Genomic DNA, 19330 nt, shown 5'->3' on the forward strand with positions numbered 1-19330 from the left:
TATTTACGTTTTTTATATAGCATAGACAATTTTTACGTGTTAACTTGTTGAACACATAACTTTTATGTGTTCAGCAAGTTGTGATTAGATTATTTGATAATTTTTATTAATCTCTCAGTGTTACTCGTAAAACCGAAACATATGAAGCTGCCGTCTTCAGAATATACACCATCGCTTCGCAATTAGCGTAGAAAAATTTTCCACCAGTGAGACGAAACGGATAGCTTGATCTCATCATCGCGAAGTTCAAGTCCTTCATCAATCTTGCAGGAATCTTAAACCAGGAAGCCATGAACATTGCGTGGAATATACCTTCACTTCCTTTTTGCACAAAATCACCGCCATAGCAGTACACCAGCGATTGTAGGAACATGTAGTTCAACAGTACAGTACTTTTCGTTAATTCGACATAATCGCTGTTTTTTAAGCAAACTATTATACGTAATCCTGAAAGATGTTTCAAACAAAGATGGAAATTTAAAAATTAAGGTAATATACAATTAAATGTTTAGTCGTAACATAACATGATACATTAAAACGTCTTGATAAAAGGATTCATTAAGCTCACAATAAATTCAATTATTATATACGATACCTAGTAGCGCGAGCACAAGGGTTACTATAACAAGTTGGAATAATATAATCAGATAGAACGTATCTTCTATATTCTGATTGAGCTCCACTAATTCACAGTGCCTTTTAACCAAGTTAATAAATTGCTTTCGATGATTAATCCGAGCGTCTGGCTTGCTTGCGAAAATTTTAAATTTTGTTTCAAGCAGTTTAAGTTGACCAGTGAGGTGTAGAGTAACGCCAATATAAAAACTGTCCGCAATAGATTGCAATACACATATCATGAGTAATTCAACCGTTTGAAACATGATGACCATCACGTACTGTAAACTGGTAATTTTATCACCTAACTCACCACATGGCACTATAAACATCCGGTCTTTCGTACCGATATTATCTGCAATAAGAATACAAGTTTTAAGTTTTAATAACAATAGTAACGTTATTTTAATTACTAATATTAAAATAAAACAGAAAGATGAATAATAAAACAATATAATAAATGTAAATGTAATAATAAATAAAATAACTTTAGTACTTTATTTAAATATTTTTAAGATACTAACAGAAAAATAATTTTAATCACAGATTAGATCTATTTTGTAAAATGGAAAGACCATAAAAGAGATAATTATTTGCACGATTGCATAACATACTTTTTATCTTCATTTCTCAGTGTCTAGAACAGACAGTTTAATATAATAACAAAAAATTTTGAAAAACAATGCATTCTTAAAGGTGCCAATTCATAAGACGCTGAAAATGAGCGTCAACAAGTTGAACGTAGTGGTTTCGCTTTGACGCTAGCGTCAAAGAAATGAAGTTGAATTTGTTTAATATTCAGCGTCGTCGCTGAATCGTCGTTAATCGTCCCAGTACAATTAAACATAGACTTCGAAATACGTAAAATATTAATTATTTTCAAGTAATATCTTCAAGTAATAATATTTTATGGATACATATATAAATAAAAGATATTATTTCTGAAGATTTTTACTTGCTAAAAATGAACGTCGAGCGTTAACGTGAAAAGGCACCTTAATACACTGAAAAATTCAGGCAATATCAGGCAATTCAGGATTCTCTTATTTTTTACTATTTTTAGTAATTATTATTAATGTTCTTACGAATGTATTTAAAGAGCACTTCTTATTAAATAATAATTTAACAAGTATTATAGAAGTATTACATTACCATTTGATACGTTCACCACTTGACCTGGTAAAAATAGGTCTTTTAAGTTTATAAGTACGACAGAAAGTACATAAAGGGAACCACATGTGAAAGCTAAGTACAGCATGAACAAAGTACATAGCCTGGATTTAAACGCATGTTTCTTCATGATCTTGTACGATTCCTCGTCATTCTTTGCAGACGACCAATCGGCGATAGCAGAATTAATATTTTTTGCCATCTTACTTCCGTTAGCATTAATACAGATGTATTTCAAAGTTAAGGACAACGTGGTTGCAAAATATAACATGGCTTCTATATCTGTACCAGCATCACGATTATTTCCAGTGAATTCCATATACAGGAAGATGAGTGGTGACAACTAATAATGATCCCGTTGCCTTAGAAAATATGATATATGCGTGTACAAGCAACGAGTATAAAATATATCCGCATTCGAAAAGCTCGAACTGCATTTACGAAAATATTTGGTAATTCTTCTACGTAAATTCTTGGACTTAGAAATTGAGAGAATCGTCCCGGTATACTTTTTTTTCCCCTCTGTGTTGTAACGCGTTTCTACAATTTCTTCCCTCCCTGTCGACGTACTGCCAACGTACCTGTATGAATATCATTACGCTCCATTGAACTGTCATGAATATCCTCTTCTTCTGTAGCGGCCATATACCGAGTATTTGCATAAATGTTCTTTGAGTAGAGAACTCGTACGCGATATCATCGTTCCAAACATCATCCGACATTATGGTAGTTGCACAAACTACACGGATGACTGGACATTCGAGACTGATCGGTTGTTACGGGTGCAATTTTCTATATCGCACAAATTCAATGTTGATTTGCGTTGTCATGAAACATTATCATGGAATATCAACCGCGAATTAGACATTATCTCTATTAGACTCATATTTTATTAGCTCATGCAGCGCATGATGGATGGTAGTAAGATAAACGTGAAAAGAGACAGTACAATGTCTTCTATATACTGCGGCATCTACCACTATGTCGCAGTCATGAGCGCGATAAAAAGAAGATCGCGTGAGCAGTGATGACGAAGAAAACGTGCATTGTGCAATATAAATGATAAATTAATTTAGAATTTGAATATAATTAACGGAAATGTAATTTTGTTCAATCTGATGTCGATGTATTCAAGAGCAAGTGTTTGTAGTGCAACCTAGCTAAGACATGGATTTTTGAGTTTTAATTGAGTGTAAAAAACTGAGCAATATACATCGTGACGATGCTACGCAACGATTGGAGTATTCGAGATTGGAGTAAAAAGCAATAATCGGTATGTTTAGATTATGTTAGTAAAGTATAATAATATTGCACAATTATTATGATGTAATATTTCTTTCAAAATGATGGAAACGAGTTTATAAAAGTATAAACATTGAATAAAAAAAAAAAAAGAAAAACAGAAATCATTTTCTTGTAAAGGTATATGGAGGGTACAGGGGAAAAACGCGATCAATGTCCATCCGAAGTAATTTCGAGAAAAACGCTATTTTAAGTTTAAGACATTAGATATCTTAGAAAGCTATTGAAAAAAGTACTGGCAATGAATATCGGAATGCATAGTGTTTACTTAGTGCTTACATTGTGTGTTGGACTCTGGTGATTTTTCCTTAGCACGGTACATCCTTCGGCCTTATTCCTTATTTTTAATTAATATATAGTAACTGTTTTTGATCAAAATGGATAAGAATTATAAAGTTCTTCGAAAATGCTATAAGATAGCATGCTCAGATCAATTTCGATAAAAAGTGGATTTTGATCGTTTTTCCCTTATACTCTTCATATACAATGAGTTAAGTTTGTAATTTTTTAAACAAGACAGTATATACACACATCTTTTTCAAATACGTATATTTCCGAAATTTCTTTATAAAAAAAAAAATAGATTTTTGGCACGGTTAGATGGTTATATTATAATTTTAATTAGCAATTTTATTAAAATTATAGTAAACTTTTGTTTCTACAGAATTCTATGTCGCCAAACATAATTCCGAATCGTAAATTTATAATTTGTGAAATATTTTTATCATAGGCTTTATATTTTATGTTTCTATCATTACACGTAGTACAGATAGATACGAAATAGAAGTTTTCAGGATACTCATATAAGTTGCTAGGTTTACCACGATGAAATTTCCAGCCTGCAGCTTGACGGGAGATTGTGTCCGCATAATGATGAAGATTAAATTTTTCGCCAACTTCGTAGGAAGATCATACCAGATGCTCTGATAAATGAAAAGTCCAACTTCTTCCATTTGGGATTTCAAGTAATCCCCGACAAAACTGTATACGGATAATTGTGTTAGGAAGGTACACAATACCATGCAGCTTTTCCCCATCATGACAACGTTGTGCATTTTTAACGCTAAGATAAATTGAAACCCTGAAAAAAATTATTTATCTGCTTAATATAAATTCTTATAACTTGTAACTTAAATACTTTGCAAAACCCATTAATACCGTAAATGATATAATATTCACCCATTATACACAACAATATGCTGCTAATAAATAACTGCGTCAGCAAAACTAAACTGATCGATTTAGTTAGTTCCTTAGCCAACGTTATTAGATAGTTATGCCTCTGAATTAGAGCATTGAAACGATCATAGACCCTCGGGCTCGAGGCACCAAAGCCGATGAATTTGGCCTTTAGAATTTTTATTTGACCGCACATATGCAGTGTAATATTGAGGAACAAAGAGTCATTACCTTTATAGAAAAGAAATATGATAATACAGACTTTATTTTATTAGTGTAGTAAAAAACATAATTTTGTATTAAATTTCTTTGTATTATTTCTATCTACAGAATTACGTATTTAATCTCATTACATCTTTATATTTTTTATGCTGCTATATTATATATTTCACCATATATATGTAATTATCTTTAGAATTAACAACAAGCAGAGACAGTTAATAGAGTTACGTTAATAGAGTTAATAAAAATTCTGATATAATTTTCTATAGTATTACACGATACGAAATGTAAAAAAAACATACAAATCAACAAATAAATATTACCGTGATTACTAGTACACGTAAGTATTAGCACGATAAATTCCAAGAAACAGATAATTCTATACATGCTTGTTGGGACATGCAAGTATTCTAATGCGCATCTTGATGGCATTGGATAGTCCAATACAACGTCTTCATTTGTTACGTTAATCCGGTTATCTTGATCATTAGTCAGATCTTCGCCCAGAAGAGGAATTAGCGAATATATCGTCACGCTAAAGTAAGAGAAGCACACCATGAAACAGGAGACGGTTCGTCCCATAAAAGCGTGTCTTCGCATAATGGCACGGTGCTCCGTGTTTTCAATCGTCAGATAATCCTTCAGGGCAGAGCCGTAATTGTCAGTTAAATTTTTCGCGTATATGCGGAAGCATATAGTCTTCAGCACTCCGAGCACGCCGCAACAGGCCAACATGAGACCGTCTATGTTCTGCTCCGCGTCAGTGCAGCCCATGTGAAGCTCCATGGAAGGCAAGATCACTATTATGCTCTGTTGATATGCGTAAATGGTATATTTTCTCATTCAAACAGCTTTTGTGTCTAGAAAAAATATGTCCCAATTTTTTCCAGATCGATGGATCTTTGAAAATATTAAAGTTTAATTATAAACGATGGTCTTTCTTTAAAACTGGAGTAAATGACGCTATCTCAGTCCTCTACGCATAAAGTACGTTTAAATTATCTGACTGATTTAAAGGCACGTAAAATTGAATGCCTATAAGGAATATCAAGATAAACTTAAAATAGTGAGTAATATAAATTTTTGAATAATAAAAAATAAAAATTAATAGATATCAATGAGAATCTTTTTCCAATATTGTACGTATTATGCATTTAGATTGTCTTTCTTATGATACGATCTATACTTTTTTTGATACGTTACTATCAAAAAAATGTCATGTCGATGCGATTCTTGTTAGACACGAATGATAAAATTACAAAAAGCGATATAGCACCCCCGACATGCTACCCCCGGAATTTCTCAGAAACAGTTACGCTACCCCCCTCAGCATGAACAAGAAATAAGCCGTAAGTTCTAAGCAGAAGTGTCTTCGTTAGTCAATTTGCAACAGTCTACGGTTGTGTATCTATGATATTTTCGATCAATGAGCTGCTATCCCTAAAAAAAGAGTCAATAATATCCATCGTTTAGGAATTTAAACACTTGGTACTGTTATCAACATCGAGAAAGTTTTATTTCAGAACGCTGTGATGTCAACGTAAAAGTTATTCTCTACGTTTTTACAAATACGCGACAAGGAACGTCGTAATCGAACTGAGACGATGCGTACCATGCAACAAGTTGCCAAGATGCATCGTATTAGCGAGTAGACGTTATAAACTTGAAGTGGCCAAACGCCGATGGGCCACGCTAACAGCTTGAAGGGAGTCATCGCATACGCGACATCGTTCTTCCATCGTTCGCTTGCCATCGGGTCGGAAGTAATGACTGTAACTGATGCCAATAACCAATAATGTGCCCAGGTACGTCGGTACACACAACGCAGGTATTACTATTCATTTTTTATTCAGTTTGAGACGTATACCCGCTTATCAACCCGCCTCTACTTTCTTAACGCATTATCAGAAAGTACAGAAGATTACGCTTTTACGCCAAATTGTCGTTGGAGAATTTGCGTGACCGTTTCTTCTAAGTTGCTGCGGATGTCGAACGACTATATTCTTTACTGCACGCAGAGGAGACGTTTACTTGTACAATTCAGTCGCTATGTTATTCTCCGAGTGTACGTTTCATTTCGCAATTTTTGTTCGCTACGTTGACGCTCGGTCGAATTTCGCTTTTCGAATTTTTCTGTTTGAAAGTGATACAACAGGTAAGTTACATTTGTCTATTTTCTACTTTGCAAGTCATTTCGAAAAGTAAAAAGCGAAATTAAGATTTTTATTAAATATATATTTATATTTCAATATTTCTAACAATGTTTATTGAACAAGCATAATTTGTAATACAGAAAAATAAGAAGCCGAGAGTTTTAGAACATATCTGAAACTATTAAGATCTATAATATAGAATTTACCTACTTTAATGCAAACGGGCACATTAGCACGAACTATTATAAAATATATATCTCGCACAATGCTTGTAGGCAAGTCATACCATTTACTTAAATAAATCGCGCGAGAAATAGCTTGCGTTTTTAACGACAAAGTTTCCCCCATATAGCAATATAAGAACAACTGTATCATTAATATATTAAAAGAACCTATGCATCTCGTGACAAGAAAATAATCGTGGTTTGCCAACGACACAATGAGCTGTAATCCTGAAAAATATTCGATATTTAACAATCTGTTTATCGTAATAATTAATTTGTAATAATTAATCTTATTATTCTTTTCTAAACGATTGATGAATTGGACATAACACGAGCGCAATGTGCGATTATTATTAAGAAGTTATGATGTTAGAAAAAAAAGAAATATACTATCTGTTTTAAATTTTAATTACCTATTAAACATATCTGCGAAGCGTGGAGGATCAGTTGAGCGATCAAAATGATATCGAGGGTATTAACGATGTTTTGAGCTAGATTCAGAAGCAAACAGTGCCTCTCGATCAGTGTGTTCATTTTAGTTCGTTTCCAATAACCGTTCTTCTTCTCTTCGTAGAACCGCAACATTTCTAGACCGAGCACTTCCAGTTGACCACAGAGATGCATGCAAACACCAAAGAGAAAAACGTCGCTGCCAATATTCCCCGTGGGTATGCTGATCAGCTGGACAGTCTGAAGAATAAATATACCGTAGCAAACGATCGGAGTATCAAACGGACACATCATCTGGTGAGGCAACGCTATAGCTCGCATCTCTTTCTCGGATTTCGCAGTTAGCGTGACGTTCTGTGAAGAAAGCAACGTTGCAAAGGATAGTAGTGGTCCAAATATCAACGGCATGATGACAAAATATGAGGAACCCATCTGAAAGAAGAAGACAAATCTGCCCAGATTGGCGTAGCTAAACATGACTTGCCGATGATCCGGTTTTGTGATATACGCCCAATCGCTCGCTGCATTGTATAGATTCTTCAACAGATTGTCGCGATGCAACCGTATCAGCGCTATTTTTATGATGGTCAGAATTCCGCATGAAACTAACATGAAGTGATCGATGACCATAGCCAAAGTGGCACTACTGTGGTAACCAATGTCCACACTTGTATAAACTACCATAATGGCCTGCCACATAAAATAAGTACGAAAATAATATATTTAAAGAATATATATATTTTTATTAGAAAATTTTATTTGTTTTATATGTACGTATAAGCAACAGAATTGATTATAGCCTTTGATCTTAAGAAATATGAAATAAGAATGCTAAAACTCAAAATATGTTAATTTACAAAACAATACAAAAGTGCGTGTTCATATTCTTATCTTCCACAAAATTAGAAAGATTTTTTTATATAATTTACTTATATTTAAACAAATATAATAATAAATATTAATATACAGCACTTCATATATTATAGAGCAAACTATATATTAATAAATGAGATAATTTTACTTTTAACAAGATAATTTTCAACTGGGTAACTTTGAGATTTATATTATCAAAAACAATAATTTAGATAGTTCTTAAATGTAAAATGTTATGAACTTTTGGACTTACCTGCGTGACTGTAAGAAACAGCGCGCGTAATTTTGCAAAGTTTCTACCACGATCCACGGGCCATGAACCAAGCGGCCACATTACTCCCTTATACAGAGAAAATTCGCGAGACATTTCTTTGTTCCATATTTTGCATGATGCCATCCTCGCATGTTAAGGGTTACGCAGTCATCGAGCGTAAGCACAAGCTAACGCAGCTCGTACTTTCATTCATTATTGATCGGAGCGCATTTCGCTATGCACCCCAACGTTGAATGTTTCTATGGCCTTGCGCATTTGCAGCTCTTACGCATAGCCGGAAATGGCTGTTCATCATAATTTGTAAGAACCTAGCTCTAATATGTGTCATTGATCTAATAGCTTGATGATAAAGCACATGTCAGTTTCTCATATAGGGTTCTTACTTTTATATATAGAGTCCTGACCCTCATATGTTCCCGTTGCAAAAAAAAAACAAGTTTTTACTTTCTATCGCCTCAGAATTCATGTCTAGAGATCCGCTGAAGATCCGAGAGAAATATATTCGCCAAGATAAATTGGATCAAGATAGTAAAAAAATATGAGTGAGTAATTCATTAATTGTATCAGAAATCTTTTTTCTGAATTGTAATTTAACATTTAATTTAAGTAGAGTTTAAACCGTAATTAAGTCCTTTATTGTAATTAATTTTTTCGTTAAATTACTACATTTACTCGATACGTGGTACTATCTAACATGTTAAATAAAATCTCGAATAATATACATATCTAGAATCTAAAATAAAATATCTAAAATAGAAAGGACAATAATTCATAGACTATCATGTTTCCACCATTACGCGAAGTACAGACAAATACGAAATAGAAGCTCTTAGGATACTCATGTACGTTGACAAATTTATCACAATAAAATGTCCAGCTTGTAACATGACGGGAGATTGTGTCCGCATAATGATGAAGACTAAGTTTTTTGTCAGATCCGCAGGAAAGTTGTACCAAGCATTTTGGTAAATTGAAAGTCCAATTTCTTCCATCTGGGATTTCAGATAGTCCCCGATAAAACTATATAGCGTTAATTGTAGTAGGAAGGTACTCTGCACTATTACACTTTTTCCTGCCATAACAACGTCGTTGACTTTCAATGCTAGAATAAACTGAAAATCTGCAACAGAAATTAATGGATTTATTATAATATAACTTTGTGTTTTACGAAACAGTAAATGATAAAATATATATTCACCCATTATACATAATTGTATACTGATAATGAATAACTGAATTAGTAAAACAAAATTAACTGTATCGGCAAGTTGTCTGGCCATTCTTATTAAGTAGCTATGCCTTTTAATTAGCGCGATAAAACGCTCATAAACCTTAGGTGTTGTAACATCAAACTCGAGAAACTTGGCTTTCAAAATTTCCACTTGACCGCAAACGTGCAGCGTAATGTTGAGAAACGTACAGTCGGTACCTTAATAAAAAAAATTGATATATGATATTGTAATATTATGTTAATATATGGAATGATATATTGATATTTTTGACATATTATTTAAAAGATATTATTTATATAATTATTTAAAATATATATTTATATATCAAAATGTATGCATCTAATAATTTTTTCTTTCGATTCTACATTTGTATAATTATATGTTCTTAGTTTCATTTCTTATGTATTATATTTTTATAAATATATTTCTACATTTTTATGATATTAAGTTGGCTCATCAATTCGTCAATTTCCGTTTTTCACAAAAACATTAATTTCAGTTTTGTAATAATATTGTTGCATCACATGAAAATTAATAAAAAATTCTGATGCATGAAATTATATAATTTTGCGTTTATAAAATTTCTTAAATGATATTATATAATATAAAAAATAAGCAAAAATATCAAACAATAAATATTACCCTGATTAGCGTTTCCTCCTAAAATAAGTGAAATGGTTTCGATGAGACATGAGATTCTATACATGTTTGTTGGGACATGCAAGTATTCTAATGCGCATCTTGATGGCATTGGATAGTCTAATACAGCGTCTTCATTTGATACATTTATCTGGTTATTTATATTATCACCCAGAAGAGGAATTAGCACAAATACTATACAACCAAAGTAAGAGAAACCCAGCATGAAACAGCAGACAAATCTTCCCATAAAAGCATGTTTTCGCATAATGGCCCGCTGATTTGTGTTTTCAATCATCAGATAATCATCCACAGCAGAGCCGTAATTGTTAGTCAAACCCCTTGCATAAACACGAAACCATACTATCTTCAGCACACCAAGTATTCCAGAAGAGATTAACATGAGGCTGTCTACGCTTTGGTCGGCATCAGTGCAGCCCATATAAAGTTCGATGGAAGACAATATCACCACTAGGCTCTGTTGGTATGTGTAAATCGTATATATATTTTTACATAAAGTTTTATGTGTTTTAAAAGAATTTGTCTTGATTCTATAATATTTTAATGAGATTTTATTAATATTAATTGCAAATAATACATTTTAGAGTTTTATACAAATAATACGGCCCATTTTTGTCTACGAGCATAAAGCATAAAATGATGCTAAAATATGCCAGGTTGATTTAAAAATGCATAATAGTACATAATTATCTGTTTAAAGATTTAACTGAATATTTCTCAAAATAACGAGACAACAAACGATATTAAAATAATAAATGATAAAAATGATAAAAATCGTATGTATAGCATCAATTTTTCCAAAGTATAAAACACAGTTTAACAAAACTCGATATCAATGCTTGCTGTTCTGTCTCATGTCATTCAACTAGTTCGTTTTCTCACACGAAGTATGAAATAAACAGTATAGGTCTAGAATGAGCAAATTATGCTATATTTAAGTATGAACGGCAAACAGACACGAAGATTTCAAGAAGAGAAGTCTTTGTTAGTCAAAACTTCCAAGAGCTTACGATCGTGATCATTTACAATCCATTCGATATGTTATTATCTCTAGAAAGTAATACTTCACTGTTCACGTTGTCAATAATGGGACATATATTGTCCAAAAATTCAAGCACTTCGTATTGCCGTTGCAAAGTTTTATTTAGAACAACGTGATGTGAGAGATGTTTTACGTATATGTCTTTGGACTATCGCGCAACAAAGATCACTGACATCGATGAAGATGCGTACCACGCAACAAGTGGCAAAGATGCATCGTAATAGCGAATAGATGTTATAAACTTGCAGTGGCCAAACGCCGATGGGCCACGTTAGCAATTTGAAGGGGGTCATCGCGTATGAGACATCGTCTTTCCATCGTTCATTCGCCATTGAGTCGAGGTAATAACTGTAACTGATGCCAATGACTGATGATGCGCTTGGTACATGGACGTAATGCCTCTATTCCGATTCATTTTTTATTCAGCTGGAGACGTATACCCGCTTATCAACCTGCCTCTATGCTCCTAACACATCATAACAAAATGTAGAGAATTATGTTTTGACGCAAATTTTACGTTATTGTATACGAATTTACATGACTACTTCTCCTAAGTTGTCTTTCACCGAGCAACTACTTTTTATATTGCACAAACTGTTAGATAGAGCCGTATATATTTCTTTCACTATGTAAGCGAGTGTTTCACATTTTATTTTAGTTCAATATTATTTTTGTTAAATAGTATGAATTTAATCTATCCAAAAATAAGAATACGTTTTGTGTAAATAATTTGTTTCTTTACCTTCTTTCACAGACTATTAAAATCAATAAACTGATAAAAGATTATGCGCTATGAATAAAGTAAGTCTCTATTTCAAAAATTTTCTTTCTTTTTATACCGATACATTAATTTAGTATCTAATAATAAGTTGAAGGCTGTATATTGTTAATAACAAACGTAACAAATTAATTTAACATAAATATAACTGTGATTGTTATAACGAGCAATTTTATTAAAATAAAATGTTCATTTCAATACACGCTTTTTTATGCATCCAAGTCGTCATTCGCTTAAATTGTACATTAACAATTCATGGAATAGTTATTTTTTATTTGTTATATTTCACACTTTTACCATTACACGAAGTACAGACAGATACGAAAGAGATGCTTTTAGGATGCTCACGTAAGTTGCCAGATTTATCACGATAAAATTTCCAGCTTGCAAGGTAACTGGAGACTCTGAACGCATAATGATGAAGATTAAATGTCTCGTCAGTTTTGCGGGAAAGTTGTACCAAGTGCTTTGATAAATAGACAGCCCTATTTCTTCCATTTCAGATTTTAAATAATTCCCAATAACACCGTATAAAGTTAATTGTGTCAGAAAGGTACTTTGTACCATTATATTTTTCACAATTAGAACAATGTTATTTTTTCCTAGTTGTAGTATAAGTTGAAATCCTGAAAAAAATATTTGTTTGCTTATTATAAATCTTTATGATATAATTTATATGTTTCGCAAAACAATGGCCGCGTTCAGCAAACACAACTGTTGAGTGTCGTCTCATCAACACGCTATGCTGATTTGTTGAATAAGAAGAGCTAATCACGTTTGATTGCTACTGAGTGATTTGTTCTGCTGAACGCGCCCATTCATAAGTGACATATCATTCACACACCCATTATGCACAAAAGTATACTGATAATAAATAATTCTATCAGCAGAACGAAACTAATCATTTCGGCAAGTTCTCTGGCCAGTTTTATTAAGTACTTGTGTCTTTCAACTAACACGTTAAAACGATCGTAAATATGCGGACTTTTGACGTCAAAATCAAGGAAATTGGCTTTTAAAATTCTCACTTGGCCGCAAACGTGTAATGTAACGTTTAAAAACAATGCGTCGTTACCTTTATCAACAGGATCGAAGCACATTGATATATATACAGTTTTCATGGATACATTTATATATATACACACACAAAATAATATTGTAATTGAAAAATTATGAAAGATATATATATGTATATTTTTTGTTATATATTTTACACACACTTATACATATATATATATATATATATATAATGTTTAGTAATTACCGTGCCACTTCTCGTGAGCAGGTAGAGCGGATTAAACTGAATAGAAAAGTTTTTTTATCGCTTTGCAAATTTCTAAAAAATTAGTGAAAAATTAATTAATAAGAGTTTGTAATTAAGCGTGCATTCGCGCGATTCAGCCCTGAGTTCCGTAAAGCGCATATGCGCGCATTTATCTGTAGCATACGTAACGTTTACTATAGAAAATGTGCGCATATTCACTTTACGGAATCTAAGGAAGATATCCCAGCCTAGTGTTATTTGTTTTTGCTAGACGCATGCTTCTTTTAAAACCTTGTCGCGTATTATAACAACCGCAACTATATGACGCTGGGCTGTCTCTTCTCATCGAATTACGCGGATGCACACTGATTAGCAGATCTTTATTAATTAATATTCTTCATTAATTTTAAAAAAACTCACTAAACAGTAAAGGACTTTTCTATTCAAATCAACTCGCTTTATCTACGGTAAATAAATGGCACGGTAATTACCAGTACATTTTATAATTTTATATTTACTGAAAATAAATAAAGCAAAACTACCGAGTTTTAACAATATTGTTTATAATCGGCAGACCATAAATAATTTGCATTAATGAAGATAATAAGACTTTCTTATGCATGGAATATATTTCTATATGTGCGGTGTATTTTGAAATAAAATTGCTATAGCAATAAAAAATAATAAGACAAAAAAACGTCAAATAACAATACCATGATTAGCAGTACTCGCTAGTACTAATGCAATAGTATCGATAAAGCAGAAGACTTTATGTATGCTCACTGGAGCATTCAAGTACTTCATAACGCATTTTGATGGTATTGGATACTCCAGCATGGTACCCTCATTCGTTATATTGACATGCTTATTTTCATCCAGAATAGCGATTAACCCGTACATCACACAACTAAAGTAAGCGAAGCCCAAAATTAAACAGCAGATAATCCTTCCCATAAAAGTATGTTTTCGCATGATGGCACGCTCCATTGTGTTTTCAATTGTCAAATAATCCTTCATGACAGAGCTATAATTGTTAGCCAAATTTCTTGCGTAAATGCGAAACCATACTGTCTTCAGCATACCGAGTATCCCGCAACAGATTAACATGAGGCAGTCTACGTTCGTCTCCGCGTCAGTGCAGCCCAAGTAAAATTCGATCGAAGGTACAATGAACATGAAGATCTGTTGACACGATTTCACGTGATATAACATCAAACAGATATCAATTTACGTTGATCTCGAAAGATCATGCGTCACTCATCGTCGAGGCTAAACTCAGAAGGTGCATACCGCGCAACAGATGCCCAAGGTATATGGAATTAGCGAAAAAACATTGTGAACTTGAAGTGGCCAAACACCGATGGACCAAGCCACCAATTTGAAAGGGGTTATCGCGTATGCGATATCGTCTTTCCATCGTTCACTTGCCATCGGACTAAGGTAATGCCTGTAACTGCTAACAATAACCAATAATGTGACATGCTCGATACGACGCCGACGTCTGCGTTCCGGCTCATTATTTATTCATGTTGAAACTTATATCAACCTGCCTTTATGCTCTTAACGCATTATCGCAGAATATATAGAACTATGTTGTTACACAAAATTATTCCTCAATAAGGATACATAATGTATAGCCTCAATAAGAATTTATTGTGACCACGGTCTTACACATATATTTGACTATATTTCTTAAGCTGTCGCTTATCGAACAATCGCTTCACACTATCGTACATGGAACTGGCAAAAAGAGAACTTTACATGATCCGCTCATACTACCGTATGTTCTACTGATAGTATTATATTTTATTTTGTCTTAACTCCTTTATTTTATTTTAACTGTGAATGTTGTAGATTTAATTTGTCTAAATATAAAAATATGTAACACGGATGAGTGGACTTTTTTTCTTTAAAAGAAGTTGCTTTGTCAAAGCGGATAAAAATGTTAATTTTAGACAGAAATATTTTTATTACATAACTTTTACAATTAAACTTTTCTATACTTTAAAAAGAATTTATAGGATATTATCTTATTCCCTTAATAATGAATAAGATTTAAAATAATGAAGTTTTTAAACAATTTATTTGCTTGTAAAATATATTTCTAATAATGTTAAGTTTTGATGTAATATAAATTGGAATTATATACTATTCAATTAGGCTAAAAATTTCGCATTGCTATAAATACTGTTCTTAAATAATGTGTCACATAATATATAATATGAAAAATTTATTAGTATATCTATTTGTTTATTGTTTTTCAATCATAACACGTAAGGCGGATAAATAGGATACTGCAGTCCTCAGAATGTCCGTGAAGGTAGCACGTGTAACGTAGAAAAACTTTCCGGCGGTCAGACGAATGGGTATATTTGTTTTTATCATGATAAACGTCAGGTCTCTTATATCATTGGGTGAAAAATCGTACCAGTTACTGTCATAAAGCGCGAATGACAAGGCTTCGCTTTGATCCCTCAAATTATCGCCCGCGTACGAGTACAGGAAGCATTGCAGCAACATAACGATCATTATCACAATGCTCTTCATTATCATAACCATGTCGTGAATATGCCAGGATACAATAAGTCCGAAGCCTTAAATTAATACATTTTATTCTCCGTGACTGGTTCTCTTCAAACTATATTATATTAAAATGTTTGATTAAATCCCCATATATAGCTGATACTATCTAATGTATGTATATAAAAGAATCCCCAATTTATGGCTTGCAGGCCAGATCTCGCCCCAGAGAATGAAGTTATATCCGACTTGTTATTGTCGTTATAATAATATAAAAAAATTTTAAAAATATATATTATTTTTATATAATTTTTACAAAAATATAACTTATCCGGTCTTCCAAACATTACAAACATTTTAATATATTGCCTTTTTATTAAAAAATTTTTGAAAACCTAATATAGAGCATACTGATATATACGATTCAAAAACCTATTAATGCATCAATTTTCTTACAATATGCAAATTTATCTTTTATTTAAACAAAATAATTGTTAATATAATATAGTATTTTTTTGTTGATATCCAAATGCAAATTATACACTACTATTACGAATATAATTTTTTGAAGAACTTATATAATAATCCTTGTATATTTCATATTTCTTTTACACAATTTTTACGTATTAAATATTATGACGTATAAAAATTTTTATTAAAATTAATAAAAAAAATATTTAAATTATTTAAATTGTATATCGTTGAAGTAATAATTAAATATATATTTTTTTTGGATATCACGGACTTTCTTATATTACGTGAAGAGATTTTGAAAATAACTCATTCGACTTACCTGTTATGCATATCAAAATGGCGCTGGTAAAGATTTGAGTCAAAATAATTATACTGTAAGAATCATCAATGTTTTCCGTGAGTTTTAACAACTCTCGATGTCTAATAACGAATTCTTCAAAGATGCTGCCTCCTTTGCGCTTGTGCTTGCGATCGATCTGCTGAAAATCGATCATCAATAGTTCGAGCTGTCCGCACAGATGCATCGTGACACCGACGAACATTCCCTCCGTACAGCAGTTTCCAGCGTACGTGATCAACAACTGAATCACCTGGTAGAATGTAATGAGGACATACTGGAGATTGGAGACGGACTCGAAAAGACAGGACATTGGGAGGACAAATGTCCTTCCGTTGGTGGTCGCGTGTGCAAAGGGCAAGAGTCGCAACATATAAAATATAAGGGCAATAAATCCAGAGTAAAACAGAGACAACGAAATTATTCTCGCCGTGCGTGCGTACTGGATCATGATCTCGCGCGACCTCGCATCTTTGACGCTACACCAGTCCTGGATAGCGGAGTATAAACTGATTGAAAGGGTGGATCGCTGTATCTGCAACAGGGTGAGTTTGACAATTCCTAACATTGCACTTGAGGTCACCACGTACGTGTCAATCGGATCTGCTGAGGAATTGTCGCAGGCGAGATATACATTCATCAATAGTGTTGTCATCAGCCAAATCTAAAATAATAGATTGTTGCGGTAAATAAAAATGTTATCTAAAATTTTTTATTTGTAATCTTTACGCTTGCAGGTAAAATTTAATTTTTCTTGCTTTACAAAACTATTTTTCTCTATACTTACTTTAAATGACAAACTAATTTTTCTAAATTCTAATCATGTCTCGATCAAAGTACATTTCTATATTTATGTAAAACCACTTATAGCAACATTATATGAAATGTTTTTACATATTTTGTATCAATATTAAGGGTGAGAAATTATTCCAGAAATATATTCAAAGATGCATTGATCAAATACGAGATAGATATAAACACACCTTAATGCATTTTTAAATACATTTCTACATACTTCTATATATTTTTACTTGTCACTGAAAATTGTCAAAAGCAATAAATAAAATGTATATATGTTGTTTTCGAAAATATCATTACATTCAATTTTATTATTGTCTATAATCTACAATATTAATTAAAATAATAGTAAATTAATAATATAATGATATTAAAACAATATGTACATTATATGAATATATACATATTTGTATATATCTAGTATATATAAACTTAAAAATTAAAGTTTCTCTCACCTCGCTTGCAATCGCAAAGAAGTAACGTATCTTCGAATAAAAGATGTCGTTTTCAATTGGCCATACTCCTATAGGCCATGCTAAAACTTTATAACTTGACAATGCATAAATAGCATCCTTGTTCCAGTACACCATTCTCGAAGCGATGCCAAACTGATTGTCCAGATGTACATCTTAGCGCATAGCAGAGTAATTATGCATTAATACCATCTTTATTAATCGATTTGCCACGCTGACAACACCACGGCACTCGGACATGTAACATCTCTTCTTCGCCCACATCCTAGCTTTCTCATATCCTATAACTATTGATCGAGAGAACATAGCAGCATTGAACTACTCGCACATCAGACCATATGCATGTTTAAAGATCATGCACAGTGGGTATTTGCTCGATGGCAAATTGCTCGATCATCGAACAATATTATTGCCTTACAATCCCCTGATGTTCCTTGAATTGTCTAGCGTACATAAAAAATATCGGTGAGCAGAATTTGCAGTTTATGCAATTTATTAATTTTCCAGGAAACGTATCGCGTATGTTATTCGGTAGTCTCCGAAGTAATGCATATACTTACAAATAAAAAGAGAGACCACCGTGGAAGTTTAACTTATAACAAAATGTCCATGTGGTAGGTGGTAAATGTACTTTAGTTTCCAGTACAGAAACATTCGAAGTTTCGAATTGTGTTGAACGAGACAATAACGTAAACGTACTTTATATTTATTTCTATGGACGAAAAGATGACGGTACATCCATTCTGCACGCTGTTACAATACTTGATGACAATGGTAACACACCGGTATACGTTTGTGAAACCAACTGTTTTAGAGAATGTAAGTAATTTTAAAATAATTTATACTTTTGACACTTTACACTAGAAAAATAAAATAAATATACAGATATAAAAAATATTTTTTTACTAAGCGTTATAGCGTTTAATGTGCATAAATTAATTTAAAAAAAAATTTTGATTAACTTATTACGTCAAAATGAACTATATAAGAATAATAATATTGCTTAAAACCAAGAATTGTATATAATTACAATTAATAAATATACTATATGTTTTAGATTATACTTTTAAAAATATGCAGATATAAATGTACAATGCTTAGTAATTAGTAGACTTATTTATTTAAATTTTTTTAAAATAAATTATTATATACATGTAATTTTTTTATACAAAAATAATAAATAATATTTCCTTGCATAGTAAGCATTTTTAATAAAATGTACAACATGTAGTCACTTGTTTATAAAAAATTAAGTAGTTAACTTAAAAAAAAGAAACATATAAATATATT

The 19330-nt window shown here is 32.3% G+C and overlaps 3 protein-coding genes across 3 annotated transcripts; all 3 read right to left on the reverse strand.

Annotated features, from left to right (window-relative positions):
• Nucleotides 1–64: 64 nt before the first annotated feature.
• Nucleotides 65–2734, reverse strand: LOC112464940 (odorant receptor 82a-like). Its single transcript, XM_025032239.1, has 4 exons — nucleotides 2367–2734; nucleotides 1768–2128; nucleotides 596–970; nucleotides 65–447 (listed from the first exon to the last, which is right to left on the reverse strand). The coding sequence occupies exons 1-4, from the start codon at nucleotides 2505–2507 to the stop codon at nucleotides 107–109; spliced, it is 1218 nt and encodes a 405-aa protein (XP_024888007.1). The 5' UTR covers nucleotides 2508–2734; the 3' UTR covers nucleotides 65–106.
• Nucleotides 2735–3790: 1056 nt separating this feature from the next.
• LOC112464994 lies at nucleotides 3791–12025 on the reverse strand. Its single transcript, XM_025032331.1, has 7 exons — nucleotides 11588–12025; nucleotides 10337–10811; nucleotides 9661–9891; nucleotides 9326–9582; nucleotides 4812–5298; nucleotides 4267–4497; nucleotides 3791–4168 (listed from the first exon to the last, which is right to left on the reverse strand). The coding sequence occupies exons 1-7, from the start codon at nucleotides 11726–11728 to the stop codon at nucleotides 3828–3830; spliced, it is 2163 nt and encodes a 720-aa protein (XP_024888099.1). The 5' UTR covers nucleotides 11729–12025; the 3' UTR covers nucleotides 3791–3827.
• Nucleotides 12026–12459: 434 nt separating this feature from the next.
• Nucleotides 12460–18283, reverse strand: LOC112465271. Its single transcript, XM_025032752.1, has 7 exons — nucleotides 18023–18283; nucleotides 16752–17433; nucleotides 15692–16032; nucleotides 14729–14950; nucleotides 14152–14620; nucleotides 13019–13249; nucleotides 12460–12800 (listed from the first exon to the last, which is right to left on the reverse strand). Exons 1-7 carry the CDS (start codon nucleotides 18155–18157, stop codon nucleotides 12460–12462), a joined length of 2421 nt encoding a protein of 806 aa, XP_024888520.1. The 5' UTR covers nucleotides 18158–18283.
• Nucleotides 18284–19330: the final 1047 nt, after the last annotated feature.

This window comes from Temnothorax curvispinosus, unplaced genomic scaffold (assembly GCF_003070985.1).
Source record: "Temnothorax curvispinosus isolate PA1 unplaced genomic scaffold, ASM307098v1 QBEX01001498.1, whole genome shotgun sequence".
In the NCBI taxonomy this organism is placed as follows: Eukaryota; Metazoa; Arthropoda; class Insecta; order Hymenoptera; family Formicidae; genus Temnothorax; species Temnothorax curvispinosus.